General features: G+C 45.8%; 3 protein-coding genes and 1 long non-coding RNA gene across 5 annotated transcripts; all 4 read right to left on the reverse strand.

The window, feature by feature from the left end:
- Positions 1–664: 664 nt before the first annotated feature.
- Positions 665–3874, reverse strand: LOC135805599 (peptidase M20 domain-containing protein 2-like). The gene is made up of 2 exons (XM_065319662.1): positions 3293–3874; positions 665–2090 (listed from the first exon to the last, which is right to left on the reverse strand). Exons 1-2 carry the CDS (start codon positions 3594–3596, stop codon positions 1192–1194), a joined length of 1203 nt encoding a protein of 400 aa, XP_065175734.1. The 5' UTR covers positions 3597–3874; the 3' UTR covers positions 665–1191.
- Positions 3875–4404: 530 nt separating this feature from the next.
- On the reverse strand, positions 4405–8408 carry LOC135805598 (peptidase M20 domain-containing protein 2-like). The gene is made up of 2 exons (XM_065319661.1): positions 7895–8408; positions 4405–5875 (listed from the first exon to the last, which is right to left on the reverse strand). Exons 1-2 carry the CDS (start codon positions 8196–8198, stop codon positions 4977–4979), a joined length of 1203 nt encoding a protein of 400 aa, XP_065175733.1. The 5' UTR covers positions 8199–8408; the 3' UTR covers positions 4405–4976.
- Positions 8409–9846: 1438 nt separating this feature from the next.
- Positions 9847–11389, reverse strand: LOC135805600 (uncharacterized). Its single transcript, XR_010551160.1, has 2 exons — positions 11106–11389; positions 9847–10954 (listed from the first exon to the last, which is right to left on the reverse strand). It is a non-coding gene; the product is annotated as an uncharacterized LOC135805600 (long non-coding RNA).
- Positions 11390–15522: 4133 nt separating this feature from the next.
- On the reverse strand, positions 15523–25146 carry LOC135805601 (peptidase M20 domain-containing protein 2-like). 2 transcript variants are annotated; one of them, XM_065319664.1, is made up of 4 exons: positions 24713–24877; positions 18186–18228; positions 16840–17720; positions 15523–15715 (listed from the first exon to the last, which is right to left on the reverse strand). In XM_065319664.1, the coding sequence occupies exons 1-4, from the start codon at positions 24743–24745 to the stop codon at positions 15689–15691; spliced, it is 984 nt and encodes a 327-aa protein (XP_065175736.1). In that variant the 5' UTR covers positions 24746–24877; the 3' UTR covers positions 15523–15688. The 2 variants fall into 2 exon arrangements, with proteins under 2 accessions (XP_065175736.1, XP_065175735.1); XM_065319663.1 differs by lacking the exon at positions 18186–18228 and having other exon boundaries at positions 24713–25146.
- Positions 25147–25617: the final 471 nt, after the last annotated feature.

Genomic DNA, 25617 nt, shown 5'->3' on the forward strand with positions numbered 1-25617 from the left:
GTGGTGGGGCTGAGCACATTTAGTCGACTTTCAAGTGAAAAGAAAAGAAGAGAAGAGAGACTGTGCTGGCACAGCTGCATGATGCTATGACATGATGTGATGGCGGTGGGCGGTTGACTAAATGAAGCATTCCTTCAATCCTCTACACACAACATCTTCATATGCTCTACTGTTCCAGTGGTCTGCAGTTGGTTCCGAGCATGCAGGCATCAGGTTAGTGACTCCTGTGAGTGAAAGAAACAATCCTATAACTGTTAAACAATAGGATCTTGCCCAACGTAGCCGGCCAAATTCCAGCAAAGCAAAAGGCATGGGTCTAGGACCTACCAGTTCATGTGTCTAAAACTGTTCTAGCGATTCTACGATGATGATTGACCATGCATAGAAAAGGAAGTTGGTTGCTCCCCACACTTGCTGAAGCTCGCGCTTTTCCTGCCAACTAACTTTGACTAAACACTTGACTGGCTCAGCCCTAGCCCTGCCATCCAGAGCACACGAGAAATCCATAGCACCTTCCACTCGGCAAACCTGCACGAAAGCATCACTCCCTGCTCGATACACATCCTTTCGGGGAACTCACCCCTCACCAGTTTAACTCGAGTAGCCCGAGGAAGATTGTGCCTGAAGAGCACCACTTGTATGGCGCTACTATGAAAACAGTCACTGTTGCAAGGAAAATGGACATAAACTTTGCGGAAATGGTAAGTCATCATAGACGTGTACAGCTAAACAAAACCAATACATCAATTTGATATAAACTGTGGCCAGGTAAACAGCAGCTTGTATGGATAATTTTAGGCATTTTCAAAGAAATGAAGAAAAAAAGAGGTATTCCACAGATAGATCATTTAGAGCATCTTTCATCAAGATTGCACCTGCAACAAACCAATATCATTCACAGATATCCGCCGCAGGATGCCACGGAGTACGCGTGGCCCATGCAGCATAGGATGATCCAAGCGTGATGCATTCAGCATAGGGATCCACGAATACAAACAAGCATCTGACAAACCAATACTATGATGAGTAATGAGCATTACCAGTCATGTGACAAGTGTCCAATATATGAGTTAAAAACAATATTCTTTGGGGCAGACTCTGGTTGGTGCCGCATCGTATGGTGATCTCGACCAATCCTAGAATTTCACGACATACTCTGATACAGACTCGGAGTCACTTTACGAGGCCAGGCTACTCATTCAAGCTTGCTAGCTGTTGTTGAAAGCTCTCCCTTATCTCCTTCAGCAAGGCACTGTCAGTGAGTACATCCCAGCCAACGGCAGCCATTGCCTTGGACACACAGCGCGTGGCCGCATGTGCTTTGGGCTGGTTGGTCGTTTCCGTGAAATCTCTGGTATGTACATCGGCTGCCGTTCCGATATTGAATGTTGGCTGAATGGAAGGTACTTCGAGAGAAACATTGCCCATGTCCGTGGATGCCCAAAAGTGATCCGGTGTTATAGTGCTGTCTGCAGGTCCAAACGAAAGCCAGTGCTGACGATATCGCTCCACAAGCTGTTTGTTCGGAATCATGTTTGAGTAGTAGGCAATCCTGTCGTCAACTGCAAACTGCAGATCCACTTCGCAACCAGTTGCCAGCGCAGCAGCTTTCACAATGTCCGCCAGCTTCCCTTTCAGTACAGCAAGCTCCTTGTCCGTCGGGGCTCTCAAACTGAACGCTAGCGCAGCTTTCTCGGGGATAATGTTGGGCTTAACACCGCCCTCTGTGATAATAACATTAATGCGCCAGTTTGTGTGGATCTGCTGCCTCAGAGTTGACAATGCCGTGTATGCATTGACGACTGCATCCAGTGCGTTAATGCCATCCCATGGTGCGGCAGAGGCATGCGCAGCTTTTCCAGTGAACACTACGTTTCCAGCCATGTAAGAGAGACAACCCGTTGCCATCATGTTCATAGCTGCTGGGTGTACCATTAGGCAAACATCAATGTCGGCAAACGCACCCGCGTTGATGAGAAGAATCTTTCCTCCGCCACCCTCTTCAGCTGGTGTTCCAAGCAACGTAACTGTGCCAGAAGTGGCTGGGCTTGCCTCGAGGGCAGCTTTAAGTCCTATCGCTGCAGCAGCACCTTCATGGACAGCACAGGAGCAAAATAGCAAGAAAACAATTTGAGGTGCACAACTGGCTCCACTTCAGCTACTTAATCATCACCTCAGGCTCTGAACAGGACCGTCGGAACTGCAGTTTTCAATTGGTCCGGTCGCTCCATAATCTTTCATATTTTCTGTCTAATATGGTGGGGATGTAGGCCCTTCTCAGCAGTAGATAAATATGCGTTGGCAGCTACAAAGTTGGTCCGGTGTTAACCTGACCAAACGGACCGCTTCCGGCAGACCTGCCTCATAACTGACTGCTCACCATTGGCTTGTCTTGTCTCGCACTTACTAGCATGTATTGCTTGGAATAAAATACATAAATAAATAAATAGCGGCCTCGAGGCCGTGTACTGAATTACTATTGAAACACACGACTGTTGTGTGTACAGCTCTGAGACCAGATTGTGGGCATAGTGAACAATAGAACACTCAAACCATGGTGAATTAATCAAATCATGGGCCCCATACGTACCCGTGTTTCAGGCGGGGGCGGGGGGGGGGGGGGGGGGAGAGAAGGGGTAGGCGGTGAGGAGGATGGTAACAGTGAATTTTCATTTCACCTGACTATGATTTTTTTGCCTTTATTTATTTATTTTATTTTTAAACAATGCAATACAATATTGTGGAAAGGTCACAACAATGAGAGACAAGATCAAAAGGAAAGCTTTACAATAATATAGCTACAAAGACAACTAATTGCACAGTAAGCATTTCATATAATTATATCGACAAGTATAGTCGACAAGTATGTGTAAAAGCGATAATCGTACAACATTTAACACATACATGTCGATATAATATTATATGAAATGCTTACTGTGCAATTAGTTGTCTTTGTAGCTATAATAAAACTGCTATCTCCGAAACGCTTGTTCACTTTACAATAATAATAATAAAACGTAGCCTGTAAAATGTCCATGTCCAGTATTTATAATAAAAATAATCTGCTGCAATTTATAGATTCTCACATGCGAGCAACCTGGGCCTCAGCAACAACCAGCTCAGCAGACTCCGGACCTGGCTATGATGGACAGGGACGAATCAAATGGATGTGGAAATCGCTCTTCCAATCTGACTTCATGTGCCTGCATGAGTTGAAAGTGCCAGTACAGTAGTAGTATATCATGGCATACATGCAAGTGACATACATGCAGGTGACATACATGTATCTAACCTGATTCAGCGATAAGGTTGTGTCCACACGCGTGTCCTATGTCTGGAAGAGCATCGTACTCGCAGATCAGACCAATATTAGCACCACCGCTGCCCTGTCGGAACACAGCCTTGAACGCTGTATCCACTTTGTACTTGCGCTCCACTTCAAAGCCATTCTTCTCCAAGAACTCTGTCAACGTGTCATGGGCAAACTTCTCTTCAAAGAAAAGTTCTGGGTGGGACCAAATCTTGCCACTGAGCTCTTGAAGCGAGTCAGCTTTGTCTTCCACCGCCTTACTGATAACATCAGTAGCCTGCGACATCGTCAAAGCAACGCTACTTACTTGGTAACGTAGCCTGACACTCCAGTCCTGCCTCCAAACTACTTGGTGCCGGTGGATTAGCGATGAACTAGCACAAACACTGAGTCTGTCTTCAGTCAGCAGTAGTACTCAGTATTGACGAAGCACGTCGCCATTCACCATGTTCACCCTGCAGGCCTAGTCTTTGCTCCTTGCATCAGTAATTTTAATGTTTATCTATGTCATTCGGATCTTCCCAAGTTGTACATTGTACTGTTGAGATACCGCAAATAAATCAATACAATACAAAACAATACAATTAAATTTTACAAGTTGAGTGCTACAGACCCTCAGTAGCACTGGTACAACTAGACAATCATCATGAGCAACACTCGTGCATTATGCAGACATGTCGACAGTGCAGTGACATAATCCGAAATACAATCATGTAATAATTGTTTTTAACTCCTGGACCTGGATGTCCAAATAATTAATTCCACTGCGGCAAAGCAAAAGGCATGAGTCTAGGACCTACCAGTTCATGTGTCTAAAACTGTTCTAGCGATTCTACGATGATGACTGACCATGCATAGAAAAGGAAGTTGGTTGCTCCCCACACTTGCTGAAGCTCGCGCTTTTCCTGCCAACTAACTAACGTGTTACTTTGACTAAACACTTGACTGGCTCAGCCCTAGTCCTGCCATCCAGAGCACACGAGAAATCCATAGAACCTTCCACTCGGCAAACCTGCTCGAAAGCATCACTCCCTGCTCGATACACATCCTTTCGGGGAACTCACCCCTCACCAGTTTAACTTGAGTAGCCCGAGGAAGATTGTGCCTGGAGAGCACCACTTGTATGGCGCTACTATGAAAACAGTCACTGTTGCAAGGAAAATGGACATAAACTATACGGAAACGGTAAGTCATCATAGATGTGTACAGCTAAACAAAACCAATACATCAATTTGATATAAACTGTGGCCAGGTAAACAGCAGCTTGTATGGATAATTTTTGGCATTTTCAAAGAAATGAAGAAAAAAAGAGGTATTCCACAGATAGAGCGTCTTTCATCAAGATTGCACCTGCAACAAACCAATATCATTCACAGATATCCGCCGCAGGATGCCACGGAGTACGCGTGGCCCATGCAGCATAGGATGATCCAAGCGTGATGCATTCAGCATAGGGATCCACGAATCCAAACCAGCATCTGACAAGCCAATACTATGATGAGTAATGAGCATTACCAGTCATGTGACAAGTGTCCAATATATGCGTTAAAAACAATATTCTTTGGGGCAGACTCTGGTTGGTGCCGCATCGTATGGTGATCTCGACCAATCCTAGAATTTCACGACATACTCTGATACAGACTCGGAGTCACTTTACGAGGCCAGGCTACTCATTCAAGCTTGCTAGCTGTTGTTGAAAGCTCTCCTTTATCTCCTTCAGCAAGGCACTGTCAGTGAGTACATCCCAGCCAACGGCAGCCATTGCCTTGGACACACAGCGCGTGGCCGCATGTGCTTTGGGCTGGTTGGTCGTTTCCGTGAAATCTCTGGTATGTACATCGGCTGCCGTTCCGATATTGAATGTTGGCTGAATGGAAGGTACTTCGAGAGAAACATTGCCCATGTCCGTGGATGCCCAAAAGTGATCCGGTGTTATAGTGCTGTCTGCAGGTCCAAACGAAAGCCAGTGCTGACGATATCGCTCCACAAGCTGTTTGTTCGGAATCATGTTTGAGTAGTAGGCAATCCTGTCGTCAACTGCAAACTGCAGATCCACTTCGCAACCAGTTGCCAGCGCAGCAGCTTTCACAATGTCCGCCAGCTTCCCTTTCAGTACAGCAAGCTCCTTGTCCGTCGGGGCTCTCAAACTGAACGCTAGCGCAGCTTTCTCGGGGATGATGTTGGGCTTAACACCGCCCTCTGTGATAATAACATTAATGCGCCAGTTCGTGTGGATCTGCTGCCTCAGAGTTGACAATGCCGTGTATGCATTGATGACTGCATCCAGTGCGTTAATGCCATCCCATGGTGCGGCAGAGGCATGCGCAGCTTTTCCAGTGAACACTACGTTTCCAGCCATACAAGAGAGACAACCCGTTGCCATCATGTTCATAGCTGCCGGGTGTACCATTAGGCAAACATCAATGTCGACAAACGCACCCGCGTTGATGAGAAGAATCTTTCCTCCACCACTCTCTTCAGCTGGTGTTCCAAGCAACGTAACTGTGCCAGAAGTGGCTGGGCTTGCCTCGAGGGCAGCTTTCAGTCCTATCGCCGCAGCAGCACCTTCATGGACAGCACAAGAGCAAAGTACCAAGAAAACAATTTGAGGTGCACAACCTCCACTGCAGCTACTTAATCATCACCTCACAGGACTGCCAGAAGCAGTTTTCAATTGGTCCGGTCGCTCCATAGTATTTCATACTTTCTGTCTAATATGGTGGGATGTAGGCCCTCTTCAGAAGAAAATATTGGTTGGCAGCTACAAAGTTGGTCTGACCAACCGGCCCGCTTCCGGCAGGCCTGCCTCATAACCGACTGCTCACCATTTGCTTGTCTTGTCTCGCGCTTACTATAGTCTGTTTCAAAAAGATTTACAATCAGGTTTGGGTCTTAAAAAGTACGAAGATAAGGGAAATTTGGACAACAAAGTACATAGAATGGCTTGTTAGGACACGGCAAATTGTTCTGTGAAGGTTTCGGAACAATTGGACCAGCCGTTAAGGAGTTAGAATTTTGGCCAGGTTTCCGGCCTTTTCCCATGGTTTACAATTTGCCCAGGAAGCCAGTATCGATTTTTTATCAAAACCCACGATTTATCCCTTCCTTTTTGGCCTTGTGGTTATGAATGCTGTCTGCTGACCATGAAGTTGTGAGTTCAAATCCCAACGTATCCTCAAGACAAACCTTTTTTCATTGTTTTGGTGATCAAGCTGGTACAAGACAAAGAAGATGGCTGCACCAGACGGCTTGTTGCAGCTCGCGCTTCCTGCCGAACTGACTGACACTTGACTGGCTCACGCCATGTGAACACACCCACAACACTGCAATGGCGTGAGTGAATAAGGAAGTCATCGCGCTGAAGCTTTTTGAGATTTATTTTAGTATTTCAAGATCGCCAATTTATTTGAATTTAGTAGTCAACGCCGTCTTCTATCAGCGTTCACATGGTTCAAAAGCGTCTGCTTTTCTCAAAATGTCGTCGAAGTCACACGGTTAGCTTTGCCAAGTCATGGCCTTGGGAATGAGTCCGTGTCGATGTCGTTTTCGTCACACGGTAAGTAAATTGCATCGCAGCTCAAAGAAACTATTTTGGTAACAAAACGGGACCCATTCCGCTCGTCAACATTTACCAAACTTTCGTTTCGACATGTCCTCTCTGACTACATTATCGATACGAGGAAGAACTCGTTTGTTGCAAACCAGACGTGACTGTATCAACGTGAGTGAGTTGTCATTTTTCCTGCTTTCGCGCGGAATATTTCTTCGAGTTCACAGTGAGTTTTTCCAGTCAGCGCTCGAGTGCTCATACGGTAAGACGCCAAACTCCGCGGGCGGTCGCCAGGATTGCAAATCTTTTTGAAACGGACTGTAGTGGCCCCGAGGCCGTGTACTGAATTATTACTGAAACACACGACTGTTGTGTGTACAGCTCTGAGACCAGATTGTGGGCATAGTGAACAATTGGGCTTGAAAGTGATGACGTCAAAAACGGCCCGGGAGTAGTAAGTTGGCATCAGATTTCTATTTTGAATCCACTAAGGTGTGACTTTGCTATTTTCTCAGTATGTGGGTGCATAACAACGCACTCATGTCGTATGCATGTGTGACTTTTACTTTGCCACCAGGTGTCACCCCGCCCCGATTAGCCAAATCAGTCAGTTTCACTGGCTACATCACCTTGCTGTGAGTAAGACCGCTTGAAATGTGCTTGGATCCATACAAGAACAGGATCCAAGTGGATCCAATTTTTGAATTTTGGAAATTGTTGCTATGCTGTGACGTAGCACTTTGAAGCCCTATAGAACACACAAACCATGGTGAATTAATCAAATCGTGGGCCCCGTACGTACCCGGGTTTCAGCCAGGGGGGGGGGGGGGGGGGAGAATGGGTAGGTGGTGAGGAGGATGGTAACAGTGAATTTTCATTTCACCTGGCTATGATGGACAAGGACGAATCAAATGGATGTGGAAATCGCTTTTCCAATCTGACTTCATGTGCCTGCATGCAGGAGTTGAAAGTACCAGTACCGGTAGTAGTATAATTATCATGGTATACATGCAGGTGACATACATGTATCTAACCTGATTCAGCGATAAGGTTGTGTCCACACGCGTGTCCTATGTCTGGAAGAGCGTCGTACTCGCAGATCAGACCAATATTCGCACCACCGCTGCCCTGTCGGAATACAGCCTTGAACGCTGTATCCACTTTGTACTTGCGCTCCACTTCAAAGCCATTCTTCTCCAAGAACTCTGTCAACGTGTCATGGGCAAACTTCTCTTCAAAGAAAAGTTCTGGGTGGGACCAAATCTTGCCACTGAGTTCTTGAAGCGAGTCAGCTTTGTCTTCCACCGCCTTACTGATAACATCAGTAGCCTGCGACATCGTCAAAGCAACGCTACTTACTTGGTAACGTAGTCTGACACTCCAGTCCTGCCTCCAAACTACTTGGTGCCGGTGGATTAGCGATGAACTAGCACAAACACTGAGTCTGTCTGCAGTCAGTAGTACTAGTAGTACTCAGTACTCACGTCGCCATTCACCATGTTCACCCTGGCCTAGTCTTAGCTACTGCCTACTGGTATCAGTAATCATGGTAATAGACCGATCCCCTTATTATTGTCTGGGTTCGAGCAAGGGGGCAACTCCGCAGTCGCGTGGGATCCTGCTGCACACACGCGACCAACCTCACCTCGGCTTTGCGTGACTTCTCGCATGCGAAGTGCAGAGCACGCGAAATCTACACGCAGTGCAAGCCTGTCTACAAAAAATGCCACAAGGACTTTTGATTTGAGCTGTTTTGTTTTTGTTTAGACGTCTTCCTTTTTACGACTTCAGGATGCCTTCTCAGGATCATTGCTGCGTTCCTCACTGTCAGAACAGGAGGACGAAGCAAACAAGTCATTTCACTCCTTTCGTCGTGTGGAGCCACAGCGGCCTGGAGCAAGCGGATCCAGGCTATTCCCCGTGAGGAAGGACGTAGTTTTTAGGGTCACTCTGAATATTTGAGATGCAGCGATCATTTCGATCCCGAAGTCGAAATCGTTTTGCCCAGCTCTACAAGGGCAGGATGAGTCCAGGAAACCAAACAGCTGTCCTACGGTACCAGGTTTGCTTTTCGCAAGAGAGTGGAGTCTGGACGCTCTGCTCCCCATGCTCGCAAAACAGTATTTGCTGAGCCTAGTGCAGTTCGGTCATGGAAGTGCAGCGTCTGCATCACGAGCTCCCCATGCTTGCAAACCAGTATTTTGCTGAGAGGCAACGGCATTTTGAGTTGGAAAGTAACCTGGCTTAGTGCAGTTTTGTCCTGTAATGGAAGTGCAGCATCTGCATCAGGAGTTGGCAGCAAGTAGAGCTCGTGTACAGAGTCTCGTGGAGCAGTTGGACGATGGGGTGAAGAAAGCCGAAAAACAGCTTACGTACAATAACATAAAGAAAGACTCTGAGCCGCGCCAGTTTCTGACTGGTTTGCCTTCAGGTGTTTGGACCGCTCTGTGGGACTTCTTTGAGCCTAGCCGAGAAAATGTACTGCGCCGAGCCAGATCTGCGAAGACGGAAGCTGAGGGACGGCGGATGCAGTTGGAGGTGGCCGTAAATCGCCAATGAGCATGTAATGGAGGATCAGCTGCTATTGGCATTGATGTGTCTAAGCCTGGGCCGAATGGGACAGAAGCTGTAATGCGTGGCACAAGTTAATCATCCGTTTCACGGTATATACTATATAGCTAGCTGAGCTGGAAAGTTGTCTTGTTCCTCCGTTTGGGCATGATCCCCATTTGGGCGAGCTGGCGAGATGTTCAGTCATCAATGCCATGTACCGCAAGCAAGAGTGCATAAACTATGTGCATAAATTATGGACTCTTGCCGCAAGACATTCTGCATTGTGGATGAAACAGTTCTATTTTGCCATGCACTTAGGGTTCTCGCACCGGCACAAGACCCAACAGATCCTTGCGCTCTTATTTTCTCCCATGGTAACATTGCTGATCACAACACCCAGTAGCCAGTCGCAGATGCAACCAAATCAACCAGGTTCTCTTACTCTTTTTTTCCAATACTGAAACCAAAGGTATACCAATATTTGCATCAAATGCAGTGATGATTTCAATACTGTCCACTAGTACAACGCATTACCAGACTGGCATATAATCATGATAATATTATCCATTTCGCAATCACTGTCATTGCTTTCTTAGATCTTCAATCATCAATATCGGACCATAAACCGTCTATCATCTTCTATTATATCATCATTAGTATCCTGCTACTATCCTCCTCTAACGATGAGCTCGAAGAAAAGAAACAGCGGTCTAGAGGCGTAAACAATATCTGTCAACGGAAGTGTCCTTGCTGTGCTGGTGTGTTTATGCTTCGTGCATTAGTTCGGCCAAGAGCGCATGGCGGTGGCGGGTTGAGGATGTTAAATATACTAGAAAATAGTTCACTCTGAACGTGCAGGGGGTATATTCATAGGTTCGAAAGAACCGCACACACACTTTGCTGCAGACAGCGGCAAGCTTTGGCCCTCGTGCTTCGAAGAGGGAGCAATCCACTGCGCTGCGCTTGCGATTAACAGCAAGCTTCGACTTTTCAAAGGTACGACTCATCATTGGCTCTGGGGTAATGTTCCTGGAACAAATGCCCCATAGCCAACTGAGGGCCAGGGAGCACGCAATCTACCTTCCTGGGCGAGAAGTGTTCCAGCACAAGGAGCAGCACGAATACATGCTGACAAAGACCACCATCACCACCAGCCGGCACACAGCACACTGTTCTTCAAACACCATCCACTCCGTCCATGTGTTTGCACTGTCCTCCTCTAGCTCTTCACGCTCAACAAATAACACGCACTGCTCATCGTTTTTTTATGCTTCCTCTGGGTTGGCTAGCCCTTCGACTTGACAAAACAGCGATCACCACTGCACTGCTATCGTCACCTCATAGCAGTCGCTTCCACCAGTGGCTTTTCCTGTCTTTGCAAGGTGTCCAAGGATGGCTGCTGTTGTCATTACAGGCAAATCAGAAGTACTTTAGTGGCTGATGTCCAACCAGATCGTTGGAAAATCGATTTTCCACTTCAGGGCTGCTGATCGCGACTTGGTGACTTGGCAGCACCACGGTTACCTTCATAGAAGATGGCTCTGGAGAGGAAAAGACAGACCAGAAAAAGGTTAATATTATCTTCAGCACCGATCGCAAGGAGAAAGAAATGTGGTCTGCTGTAGCCTAGGCACAAGATAAATCTCACAACACGATTCGCGATTCAAATATTTCAACAACAAAAAAACTCACCTCTGGAGTAACTCCTGTTTGTGGCCCGAGATCGTTCCCTCCCGCGCCTTGAAAAAATCCTGCAGCGGCATCACAGTCCATGTCTCTCTCGGAGACTCTGCTCCTACCAGCAGGAGGTTTAGCACCGCTCGAAGCCATCGCAAACTACTTGAACTAAGCAGAAGACATTCCAAAACAAACCTGAAACACACTGTCAAAGATGCTGTCACGTTCAAAAACTAGCTCGATCGCGAGTGAGGTTGCCCCCGTGCTCGAACCCAGTATAATAAGGGGATCGGTCTATTATATTCACAAGGTCAGTTAGTTTTACTTGAGAAGTAAGTAATTAGTTGAGTGCTAGCATGCTAGCTATAGACCCTAGCGCGGCGCCGCGGCCTCAGTACTGACATTACACTGGTAGTCGTACGGTACAACTAGACAAGTGCAACACTCGTGCATTATGCAGACATGTCGACAATGACATAATCCGAAATAATAATTGTTTTTACCTCCTGGACCTGCCTGGAATGGATGTTGGACTAACGTTAATACAGTACAGAGCATTTCGTGTCCGTGCATGTAAAAGACAAGTACTGAAGTAGCAAGAGTCCTGCTAAAGCCAAGTAAAGGTGACAGGTTGACATTGTTGAAGGCATCACTATGAATATGATCACTGGCCAGCACCTCAGGATGCTCCCATAGGCATAGTGGCCATACCAGGCACTAGACCACTGGCTGAGAACAGAATGAAGACAACCTTTCTCTGCACCAGGACCAGAAAAACGACGGAGACCGGATAAGCCGAGAACTCTGACCTGAGTCAGTACACTGCGTGTAATTGTGCAGTTTGAGCTGAGATCAGAGATGTAGGACTTCAGCGGGGACAGCCAACAATAGTCAATATTCTGCTCCACTGTCCCGCTGGTACACTGAGAATGCCGCAATGCAACTCTCGTTCATCCAAAGGCATTTCAACTTACTTAACTGCTAAATCTAGAAACTAAGCTTACTTCAAAGATCATGACTGTGTGGGTTTGAAAGCACTCAGTGTGTTCTTTGCTGCAATCTATTTGCCCAATGGAAGCACACACAGATCCATACTCAGTATATCACAACATGAGCCAGTCATTGAGTCAAGGCAGCTCTGCATACATTCACCATGTTCACATCTTCTTTTCAGCAAACGGCCTCATTGATCTGCATCGCTTATATTGTATACCTGTGTTTACTGCTTACTGCTTACTGCTGCTTTATTGTTCCAAGTATCAGTTTAGTTTAGTTTAAATATCTCTTATTATTATTATTATTTTTTCTCACCCCACGCCCCTCTACTCTGTTATCGGCCCTCTTAAGAGTTGTGTTCATCACTGTTGAGGCTTCCGATGGAAAATAAAAGAATACTACTACTACTACTACATCACATGTACAATGTTCAAATGGTCATATCCCCATGGTTCGTAATGCACCACTGTGTGACCACATCAAAGAGCACTTGAAGTCATGAGCTGGAACATTTGCAGGATGTGTGAGCCTGCTAGCATGCTGCACAACTTCGCAAAAAAATGCAGACTCTTCCGACACGAGGTCGAAGCAGCTGGCTAAAACGAGATAATGCAGATGTTGAGAAAGAATAGCTGGGGTGCTGTGGTAGGCCTCTTGGCTATTCTTTCATCTAACAAAAACAGGAAGCTTTAATCTAGGGAAGGAATTTAAATTGCTTTATAGCCAGTTTCATAATTCATACATTGAACTTCAACACAAAAATCTTGAGCCTAGAAATTGCTAAGACAAGTAAGATATTATTATTAATATAATTATAGCTGAATTGTTTGCAGGCAACCTGCCTACACTCAAGAGAGCACTGCATTTCACACAAATCCATTGGTATTGTTACAACGTTTCGGTCTTTATGACCATCATCAGGAATGAAGTGGACATGGAAAGAACAGCAGTATAAAAGAAGGAGGCAAGCAAGCAAAGCGCGGGAAATTAACAACAACAGTGGCTGGGATCTGCTATAACACCACCTTACTGCGAGTGGCGCGGGGCTCTAGACACCTCACTGGTGGTGTTAGACTGGAACTGGGCTGTTATCACTGCTGTAGTGCAGTATCTACTTTCCTCGCCGTTTGTGCTTGTGTTGTCATGTATATGTAGTAATGCACACCCGCCATGACGTGCTTTGCACTTCTCTACGCGCGCTGTCACTAGTATGTACCGCGCTTTGCTTGCTTGCCTCCTTCTTTTATACTGCTGTTCTTTCCATGTCCACTTCATTCCTGATGATGGTCATAAAGACCGAAACGTTGTAACGATACCAATGGATTTGTGTGAAATGCAGTGCTCTCTTGATTGTAGGCAGGTTGCCTGCAAACAATTCAAGTATAATGAAGCTGCGTGAAGCGTCCTTCAAAATTTTGGTAATTATAGCTATGAAAAGTATGAATGCCGCAGACATCACCACGCAACATGACAAATTTGTTCAAGGTTTGGTTTTGTGTGTTTCCAAAATCGATTTTCACGCTCCGATCATCAGTGGAAATACGGAACTAAAGAGATCAAGGGAAAAACAAAGGTTAAAAATCCAAGGAAGTGTGACACATGACGGGTAACTTGTGGTAAGTATTACAAAAAGTGAGAACTAAAATAAAGAGCAAGTGTGACAAACGGGCATGAACAGTGCAGAAACAACTCATGAACACGGGGTGCAAACTCACGAAAATAACCTAAGTGCTAAAACATGTTATTTTTGCTTACACAAATCGGGCTTATGCGTACGAATACAAACAGCTTCAAGGACCTTCAACTGCTGGACATAACAAGTTACCCGTCATGTGTCACACTTCCTTGGATTTTTAACCTTTGTTTTTCCCTTGATCTCTTTAGTTCCGTATTTCCACTGATGATCGGAGCGTGAAAATCGATTTTGGAAACACACAAAACCAAACCTTGAACAAATTTGTCATGTTGCGTGGTGATGTCTGCGGCATTCATACTTTCCATAGCTATTATTAAACTTTTATCTCCACGTAGATTATTAATATAATTATTATGCGTTTCATCAACCAGTAGACGGATCAAGAAGGGTAAGCAGCAGCATTCGGCCTTGTCCAGATTATTATCAACCACCACACCACACCACAGGGTTGCGCTCTCCGGTCGACATCAACACATAATCATCATTACCTGTACCCGGTGCAGGCGGATGTCAAACCATGGCGCAGGCAGGGTCATGAGTGAACATGGTGAATGCCCCATGATGCCCATATCAGCATATGGGCCTCTCGAATAGCGTGTGTTTGTCACTTCATTGCTAAGCTACGACATAGTCATTATCATGGAAACTAAAGAATGGCTGTGACCATGGTGACGTGATAACGGTGAGGTGCTAGCATGCTGTGTGGTGAGTGAGTACCTGAGTGGACAGAGTGAACCTGGTGTCGTGGTGAATGCCCAGGGGCCTCTCGCGTTGCTCCTTGCTATGCTGTGCCATCTATCGAAGTCACACCTGGCTATCACCATGATCACTACAGCCTACAGGACTGTACTCTCACTAACACGCTATTGATAGTATTATCCCCAGTGTACTGGTCTATACCAGTATCTCTTTTTGCTTAGCCCTAATCTTCGTGCCCTAAAGATGCACCATTATGTTTCCCCTTTGTGCTACAAAAGGGTGAAGTTCACTATCTGTTTAGTCAGTTAGCCATTCTTCATGATCAACCTTCACTGACCGTGAGATCCTGATGATCGAAACAGCTGCTGTCTGAAGCAGGGAGTAGTATAATAATACTGGTACTGCTCCCTGGTCTGAAGGAGCAGAGTACCAACTGAAGTGCCGTTTTGCTGATGGTGTGCTGTGGCAACGTGTTGAGGTCGGCCGGAGATCACAACGGTGTGGTGCGTGGTTGATAATTTTTAATAGAAGGAAATGAAAAGGCGACGAGGAGACAATAACTTTATTAATGCGATTAATAGTATAAGTGAAGCGGACATTACAAAATGATGAATGAGAATACATGTATCTAAAAAAATAAGCTTCATTTCACTCACCTTTTGTAGTAGCTCACACCGTCGGAACACTCTCACATCTTTTCTTCTAATTTCTTTCGTCTTCTCTCCCACTTTAGTTTAGTTTTTTTTCTTCACACCTCACCTTGTATACTCCCCACTATCCTATAACCTATAAGTAGTTTGTTTTTCCGTATAGCCTCTATTGTGAGACGATTTTTCCCTGATGATAGTCTCAAGAAAATCGATTAGGAACAACCATTTTAGATACATGTATTCTCATTCATCATTTTGTAATGTCCGCTTCACTTATACTATTAATCGCTTTAATAGAAGGATTCATTTTAAAACGTTTCTTCAGAATTCCCAAACTCCATTGCAGCGTATTTCTTGCACTTGAAAATACCGCCATTCCGGCAACAGGCTCTCAGCTGCACCAAATAGAACTTTGCAAATATTTCGCCCATTGGGGATCATCAGGGCATTGAGGAAGGGGAGGCAAAAAAAACACGAAACATAACGACGAATAATGCAGGCAGATGAATGTTCTAGAACTAACACATCGTGGTGACACAATTGGCAAGGCCAGCAAACTAAACAATCATCACTTGTAAGGTGACCTAAACAGAACGAAAGAAGAGAAAATCACACATACACACAGACACAATTTGGCAAGAATGCAAGAAAACTAACACTAACACTGAAGTTTACAATCATTACCTGTAAGGTTACCTAAACAGAAGAAAGAAGATAAGACTATCACAGCACGTACAAGAACACTTTCCAGTGTGGGAATGCTAACAGCGATCTATGTATAATTATGACAAGTGTCCAGCTTCTCCGAGCTTCTCCGGGAGCTTGTTCTCCAGATGAGTGTCGACAAAACGCCTCGTCTCCTCATCCAGTTTGTCCACGGTCATGGCCACCTTCTCATAGTCAGCTTCTTGGTCCAGCATGGCTTCGGCTTTCTCATTTTAGTGTACTGTGTAAGCAGACGAATCCCTTCAGTCCCTTGTCTGACGGCTTTATGACAACACTATGTTTACCCCTCTTTCTCTTATTGGCCACAGCCCATCGTGAGAATAAAATATTTCAAACCCCTAAGCTGTTGAATCTCATCTTTCTTTTCTTGGGACAGCGGTACGAACGTTGATTGTTTGCGGTTCCTCTTAGCTTCTTCACCATAGAGCGACATAATGTCATCCTTCATGCGCCGTAGCTTGCCGGTTCCTCTTCCTTTCCCATCAATGGAGGTTGACGTGTTGTCCCACAGAGCTTCCTCAGGGTGATGTCGTTGTCTAGGGTAGTATTGCATGGTCTGTCTTGCTCCTTTCCTTCTGGTTTGTCCTGCTCCCTCGGTGTACCCTGCGCCGTCTCCTCGATTCATTTTAATGTCATCAAAGCAAATTTATTTGAATTTGATAATGTTGAGAGTGTGGTCACCAATAATAATAATAATAATTCATCCACTGATTAAAATAGAAGAAATCACATGAAAACGAGTTACTAGTAATTAGTGAAAGGCCATTTATGAAGGTAAAACGTGACAGCAAGCAATACAATAAGTTTTTGTCTAGAACACACAGGTGCATCATATACTTTCATTATACTATATTCTTATTTGTAAGACCATAACGCGCTGCCATTATGTCGTGATCTTGGTCAATGCAATGACTTTTAAACGTTATTGGCTGCACACAAGTCACTTTAAAAGAAAATGCTACTTGTCCGGTAGTACACTTGCCAGTTGTTGTTGAAAGCTCTCCTTTATCTCCTTCAGCAAGGCACTGTCAGTGAGTACATCCCAGCCAACGGCAGCCATTGCCTTCGATACACAGCGCGTGGCTGCATGTGCTTTGGGCTGGTTGGTCGTTTCCACGAAATCTCTGGTATGCACTTCAGCTGCCGTTCCAATGATGAATGTTGGATGAATGGACGGTACTTCGAGAGAAACATTACCCATATCCGTGGATGCCCAGAAACGATCCGGCGTTAAAGTGCTGTCTGCAGGCCCAAATGAAAGCCAGTGATGGTGATATCGTTCAAGAAGCTGTTTGTTTGCAATCATGTTCGAGTAATCGGACACCCTGTCTTCAATCGTGAACTTGAGTTCAACTTCACAGCCAGTTGCCAGCGCAGCAGCTTTCATGATGGCTGCCAGCTTCCCTTTCAGTACAGCAAGCTCCTTGTCCGTCGGGGTTCTCAAATCAAACTCCAATGCAGCTCTCTCAGGGATGATATTGGGCTTAACACCGCCCTCTGTGATAACAGCCATAACACGCCAGTCCGTATGGATCTGCTGCCTCAGAGTTGACAATGCAGTGTATGCATTGATGACTGCATCCAGTGCATTAATGCCATCCCATGGTGCAGCAGAGGCATGCGCAGCTTTCCCAGTGAACACGGCATGGCCATCGATGCAGGACAGGCAGCCCGGTGCTAACATGTTCATAGCTGCTGGGTGCACCATTAGGCAAACGTCAATATCAGCAAATGCACCTGCATTTATAAGATGAATCTTTCCTCCGCCGCCCTCTTCAGCTGGTGTTCCAAACAACGTCACTGTACCAGAAGTGGCTGGGCTTGCCTCGAGAGCAGCTCTCAGTCCTATCGCTGCAGCAGCACCTTAATTAATGAACAGCACAAGAGAAAAAAAACGAACAACACAATGCAGAGATTGCCTGTTCTGAATTACAAAACGGCCCAGCAGTATTTAGGACGTTGCTCGATTCAAGAATACTGTAGTGAATTGCAGCAGCCTCCTTAGAAATCCGGCTACGGCCCTTCAATTCAGTGCATGCTAAGTATATAAACAGCCCTCTCTCTCCGAAAAGTCTAAAGACGGGATAACTTCTCGCTGGCATGAAAAAACATATCATGATCAGGCCCGTAGCAGCCCCATTTTGGTTGGTCCGGCAAGATCCAACCTCGATGTCCCCCCCCCCCCCCCCTCCAAGCCCACACTCATACATATATCGGTACATGTAGGGCCTTCCCTATATCAAAATAATAAATTATACTACAGTACTACTACTGCTGCTGCTGCTGCTGCTGCTGCTGCTGCTGCTGCTGCTGCTGCTGCTAACTTACTGCTACTGCAGTGACATAGGGCGAGAAAAGGAAGAAGGATGTTCTGCAGGAGTCAGGAAAAGGGGCATCAGCATGTTGTGTCCATCCAAACAGAAAGTATTGAAGGTATAGCAAGAGTATCATCTAAATGCATGTGAACCAAAATGGACCTTTGGAGAAGGAGAAAGGACATTGCAATGGAATGATATTATCTTTGCCGGGTACAAGCCGGATCTAGAAAGGGGGAAGAAAGAAATCAATGCATTTCAGGAAGTACAGGGTACTAGTACTAGTAGTAGGAACAAAGTTACAAAAGTCATTCACGGGCATGACTGTCCACATGACCTTCAGTAGGGTCAGGGATAACGTGAGAAGTACCAGATTCAGTTGGCAAACACGTGACGTGGGTGTTCACCTACTTCGAAGTAATTACTTCTAGTGTGTACTAGTTAATGCATGTACATACCGGTACATGTATGTATCATGTCAACTGGAAAAGAAGTGCAGGAAGTGAGGCAACACATGCACAAGCCAGTGGTGAAAAGTGATAATAATAATGATAATAATTTTATTAGCTTTTGTAGGCTCGTCAGCAAGAGGTAACATGGTGACAAGAGTCATGTTCCTGTAGGTTTTGACATTCATTCATGATTAGATGTAGACTACTTAAGGTGGCAGATAGGTGTTGGCGGATAATGCCGGCATTATATCGAGCATTATACACCACCCGGAGCATTACGAGCATTATAAAGCATTACGAGGCCAACAATGGCATTATACGACGTTCTACATGACTGCATAGTAGATCTACACACATCGTCAATTCGTCATGAACAGATTAGGATCGGCTATAGCGTTGGTCATTGATTGGCAACATTTATTACTATACGCGATGTATTACTACAAGCGATAGACTACCGTACACATCATGCATGGTACCAAACAGATCGTGGCACGCAGTGCCAGGCCCAGTATTGCATGCAGTAATGCTAGCTAGCTGTGGTCCAGCACAGTGTGGAAACTCTCGCAGAAACTTCCGATCCCGGAAGTCTATCTTCGGCCAGCAACTGTTACTTTTTGAAGATCCAGGTAACAACGCCGAACCAACGAAACAAAATGTGAGCCAGCATGGAACGGTGGAGGTGCGCACACGCACACATTCCAGACCTTACCCGGGTACCGTCCACAATGTTACAAAAAATATTTTTCATCAAAGCAAGAGTACATGTCTTTGTCGAAGAGTAACGCTGGACTTTCACCGGACATTGACCATTGTGTAAGACCAGCTAACTAGCAGCCAACGCTGATGGCTGACTCGCCGCGATGCCGTTCTTGGGATTGGGAGGAAGCTGAGCTTTCTCCAGATGAGCTTTTGGCGGAGTCCTCTGATGTAGTGATGATAGTGACGTCCTCGAGTTGGAAACTGCAGATCCTGCCGCGATAGCAAGGAAGCGGTCTTTTCAAAAAACAGCTATTACCAAGTCCGAAAATGTTTCCAAAAGGACGCGAGTAGCTCATGGACAGAGCACTAAAGTGGCCATCAGTGCCGAAACACGGGTGCGGGAGTTCGCAGATGAGCCGCTCAAAAGCGACTGTGGCAAGTAGTTAGTGTGCCTGGCATGCCATATAATATTGTCAGGGAAGAAGAGTATAATCATGTCCCATATTGCTACCGCGAGACACAAACAAGGAAAGTCCCGTTCGGAGAGGGAAACTCAGAGGCAGAAGCTGGTCAAGGAGTCCTTCTTGGCGTATCAGAAACGACTTGGGAAGGCTCTAGCTGGCACCGGTCTTACTGAGGCCGTTAGTTCAGCCGAGTCGCAGCAACGGATCCAGATTGTGCGTTCTATGTTGCAAGCAGGAATCCCACTCGCAAAGGTTGATTACTTACTACCGCTTTTGGAGTCTGACAGAAACGAAAGATTGACTGACTCGAGCCACTTGTCACTCTACGTGCCGTTCCTCCTAGAGGAGGAAGTGAAGCAGCTGAAGGAAGAACTGACAGAGGCCCGGTTTAGTTCCGTAGTATTTGATGGAAGCACTCACCTTGGGGAGGCATTGGTAATAGTGATAAGATATGTGGATTCAAGCTGGTCGCTCCAGCAGCGCCTCATCCGTCTTCACGTCCTGGCAAAGAGCCTCAACGGCTCCCAATTGGCAAGGGAACTCATCACCTGCCTGTCAACGCAATATCAAATTGCCCCCGACATGCTTTGAATAGCCGCAATGCGAGATGGTGCTGCTGTTAACGGAGCTGCCTTGATAAAAGTAAAGGATGTCATGTACCCTGACCTATTGTATGTGTTTGTACCTAGCGTACATGTTTACCTGATATTGTATTATGTGTTTATCATAGCATGGGTGCAATATTATATCGTTTTTCTTAGCCCAATACCGCAAGGTTCAGGTGTTTATATTCCATCCGGCGGAGCATTATCAGCATTATTTGGAGCATTATATGGCCTTTTGTGGAGCATTACTGAGAGCATTATATCCCATATTACCGAGCATTATCCGCCAACACCTATAAGGCAGATCCCCTTTTGGGTCCCAAAAGAGGACCAAAAAATGAAAGTTGTCAGAATGAGGCCATATCCGGCTCATTTTCCTCCTGAAGTGATGAACTTTCCGCTGGTGTAATTTTTTATGCGGTAAACAACACGACGGTTGGGAAATTTTAAAAATTCAAACCAACTCCCACTGCGAATTTGTAAAAAATCAGCTGATCTCCACTTTGAATGCAGTTCGCAAGCGCGATCAATCTTCGTTCGGTTCACCGCGTGGATCGCGGAGTGTGCCAAGACCGCCAGCGCTTTGTGTGTGTGTGCCGTGTTGGCTTGTAGTCGTACCCCGTACCGACCGTACAGCTACTCAGCTCTGCAGTACAGCTGCAGCGCAGTCAGCAGGTCAGCATTGGTACAGTGTCAGCACGAACAAAAAAAATGCAAATCCGCGTCAAAGGAAGTACAGAAAAAGTTGGAAACTGGCGTGTCCGCTGTTCTCTGTAGCTTTTGTCTTCTGGTCATTGGCAATAAGAGGAGATAGTCTGCTAACTACAGAGCCAAGAAGCGTGTTTTCTACGGGAACCAGTTCCAGAGCCCCAAGCGCAGAGATCTGGAGAAAGAAAACGAGTCTGCATCTCGTGCTCAAACTGAAAGTGACTCTGAGCAATTGGGAGTACCTGACACGTCTCGTAGCTGCGAACCCTTGGCTGGCGATCTGAACTTACTTGCAGATGAGGATATTGAGAGCGCTGGTGACTCCAATGAAGACTCGAGTGAGGAGAGTGATGAAGTCCTGGATTCTGACAACCGAAATTTTAGTTTGCAGAAATTAAATTTAATTGCAGAATTTATTGTCCACATCAGCAGTTTGCAGAAAATGTAAGAGCTGGCCTAGTCTCCATAATCGAAGTTGCATGCAACTACTGCACTTCTGTTGCTTCACCGCCCGCAGTGGGAAAGACATCCAGTTATTTTGAATTGAATAGAAAGAGCGTACTGGTTATGCGCCTGCTTGAACGAGGCCGTGAGGATTTCCGGAAATTGTGTGCATTCCTCGATTTTCCAGCGCCGGTTGCAAAGAAGAACTACCAGCGCCTCGTGAAGAATCTTCAGCAAGCTGCTAAAGCTACTGCTAGTTTGAGCATGAAAAATGCTGCTGAAGTTGTGTTCACACAACGAGTTGCAGCCGGGGAGGAATCGCCAGCCGAAATCGCCGTCACAACGGACGGAACATGGATGCGACGAGGATACAGCTCCTTATATGGCATGCAGACTGTGATTGCTTGGGAGACAAACATTTGTGGACGTGGAAGTGTTGACCCGCTATTGTACTTTCTGCACAAGGAAGGAGACTCCTTACGCAACTATTTTGGAAATGCTATCTGCAGGATTGCAGGCTTCGTCACAGCAATGGCCCGTGTTATTTGGGCATCTGTTTGCCACAACGTACAGTCCAAGGATGCCGAGAAATGCAATCAGTTTTGCCCAGAAGGATTCATGGTGCAGGTGGCAGCAATAGAAGTGTGGATATGACAATCTTTCTGTGGCAGTTTCTTCATCGTCGAACAACACTATCCCTGTTGCAGTCTTTGAAGAAATTAAACCTGTATATGTCCATCTTGCCGACAAATCCCTCCTAGAGGGCTGTGTTCGTCGTGCCACACAGAATGCCAATGAAGCACTCAATGGCACTATTTGACAGCTCTGTCCAAAGGAATCGTTCTGTAGCTCCATAACTGTTGAGACTGCTGTGTTCCTGGCAGTGATCGTGTTCAATGAAGACCACAGTGAGCTTGCCGAAGTAGTACAGCGTATGGGATGCACTGTTAGTCCGTCGTTGGAGAGAAATCTAGGTGTCTTTCAAGAGGAAAGCTGTACCACAAGCGTAGAAAGTTGTCAGAAGAGGAGCAAAAGGCAAGTAAGCATTGCAGAGCATTGCAGAGCAGTGAATAAAGGGTTTCTGGATCAGGCACAGCACAAGGAAGAAGAAACATATGCTGCTGGTGGCTTTTGAAAGGTGAAACTAGAGTGTACTTTTCCTGAATTTGACCCTCTTTTTCATGGACTCCGACAAGTTTGAGCCAACATATCTCAGGGCTTACTTGTCATAGAATCATAATCTTGGGCATTATTCACATCTACGTGAAATTTGCTAGGTGCTAAACTAAACAGAACTGTCAATCATCCCAGCGAGGTTCTTCCAACTGGTATGTCTCTGATTTATCTATAAACATCGCGTTTCTGATCTGTAAAACTGAAAATCACAATGCTCCACTGTACATATGTTTGCAAGGTTCAGTGTAGTTTAGCACCTTGAGCTGTCAGTCTGCATGAGTTCTGAGCAAATTTATACTGCTGCGCACCATTAGCCTCTGTTCTCTTTTGGCTCAATCCTTGCCCTGGACGTGCGATTTGAACGCATTTTGGCTGAGAGCAAGTTCGGCACTTCAAGATATTATGTGAGATGTGTGAAAAATGACTCTGAACCTAGGTATGAACATCCTCAACATCACTGCCAAGTACTGTTAGTTTGGTTTGGATATTCCTAGCTGTTCATGACTTCTGGTCCAAAGAGTGTAGTATACGAAAAAGGGGAACTGCCACCTTAAATTAAGCTCCACTTTTTTTCTTCTTTTTTTTGGCCCAAAATTGCTCCGGCAGCTGCCGGACCTGCCGGACCGCCTGCTACAGCCCTGATGATGCGTGGTCTTCTTTACATTGAGTGAATCGTCTTGGTGCAAACAGACTGAAAACACCATTCCCCAAAAGGGCGCACTGCCAACATTGGCCATTCTGCTCTCAAAATAACTGTCACGGTTGCGGCCTGGTTACATACGCTGCCATCATCACCGGATCACCTACAATGTGTCATGTTCGAGTGTGAATATCCATTTTCAGCCACATCACACAGTTTCAAAAAAAACTTTCAATGTACATGTAAAATGGTACTAAAAGTTCTCTAAAACGCTGTGGCACTTTTCACAAGTTTCCACGCAAGGTTTATCTTTTGGCTCCGGTTTTTAAGGGAAAGTTAAGGCTAAAATCAAAATTTCACCAGTTGTAGTCTTCGGGGTGCTGAGTCGAATGGTCGTGGTCCGAGGAAGCTGAGACGCTCCCTTCCTACTTGAATCCCAATCGAACTCGTGCACTTCCACCGAAACTGGGTGACTGCGCCCTACTAGATGGGGATTTGTATGCAAAATCTCACTAAAAGCGCCATTTCGTTCTTATAAAAGCACGGATGACCGCGATTGGCCCATATGTTGTAGTCTTTTGGACGCTGAGTCGACTGGTTTTGGTCCGAAAAGGCTGCAATGCAGCGTTCCTCCTTTATTCCCAATTGAACATGGTTGAACAAGCGGTCACGTGCTCCTGCGTGCCCAAGTCACCTGGTCACCACGCCAGCAGGCGACAACTTTCACACCAAGGTTCAACTCGAGTTCAACTCGAGTGACAGGACTGCACCCAAAAAAGGTCAAACAGGCTGTAAGTTGTACCCTGCAGGCACGGTGACCAGGTGACTGGTGTACGCAGGAGCACGTGGCCGCTTGTTCAAGCATGTTCGATTGGGAATAAGGGCAGAACGCTGCATCGCAGCCTTTTCGGACCAAAACCAGTCGACTCAGCGTCCAAAAGACTACAACATATGGGCCAATCGCAGTCATCCGTGCTTTTATAAGAACGAAATGGCGCTTTTAGTGACATTTTGCATACAAATCCCCATCTAGTAGGGCGCAGTCACCCAGTTTCGGTGGAAGTGCGCGAGTTCAATTGGGAATATAGGAGGAAGGGAGTGTCTCAGCTTCCTCGGACCAAGACCATTCGACTCACGGACCAAGACCATTCGACTCAGCACCCCGAAGACTACAACTGGTGAAATTTTGATTTTAGCCTTAACTTCCCCTTAAGTAGTGATGTCAAACGGCTTTCAATGGCATTGCTTGCATGTGATAATTTAAGAAATGTCTGAAATGTCATAATGATGATGATCATGGTGATGATGATGTTGACGAGGCCTACGTACAGCAGTGCCTGTGGACTCACCTGATTCAGCGATAAGGTTGTGTCCACAGGCATGTCCTATGTCTGGAAGAGCGTCGTACTCGCAGATCAGACCAATATTAGCGCCACCGCTGCCCTGTCGGAACACAGCCTTGAACGCTGTATCCACTTTGTACTTGCGCTCCACTTCAAAGCCATTCTTCTCCAAGAACTCTGTCAACGTGTCATGGGCAAACTTCTCTTGAAAGCAAAGTTCTGGGTGAGACCAAATCTTGCCGCTCAGTTCTTGTAGCGAATCAGCTTTGTCTTCCACCGCCCTACCGATAATATCTGTCGCCCGCGACATCATCAAAGGCTTGACCGTAATGCTGCGATAGTTCGTTGCTACAGTAGCATGGTATCGCAACACATATTCCCGGACGTGCTATACTTTTGCCAAGAAGACAAAAAAACGCTATTGCGTAGATCTATAACATGTTAACAATCAGCAATAATATTGAATAAATTATTATTTTTAAATATTGTTCTAACATGACTGATCTGATTTTTGCATTTACATGTATGTCAAAGACAGGGAGTCGTAAAATACCAGTATTTTACGACTCCCTGGTCAAAGATGGTCAAGTGTCTGTACTCTACATGTAGCTACAGTGCTGGCAACTGAAATCCGACCCCCCTGGCAGCGCGGCGCGCCGCCAAGGGGGTCGGATTTCAGTTGCCAGCACTGTACATTGTACATGTTTATTGTAGCTGGATACATGTACATGGTGTAGACGACTGATCCTTTGAACATGTAGCTATTACTATTAGATAAACCTTGTTTTGTTCAAACATGTTGTTGGTCGACAGCATGTAACAAGGTGGAGGACACCGTGTTCGGAAACAGTGACCTTTCTACAACCATCCGGGCCACAGTCGGTTGGTAGAGCACCGGTCGGTTGTTACCA

This window comes from Sycon ciliatum, chromosome 1, assembly GCF_964019385.1.
Source record: "Sycon ciliatum chromosome 1, ocSycCili1.1, whole genome shotgun sequence".
Classification (NCBI taxonomy): Eukaryota; Metazoa; Porifera; class Calcarea; order Leucosolenida; family Sycettidae; genus Sycon; species Sycon ciliatum.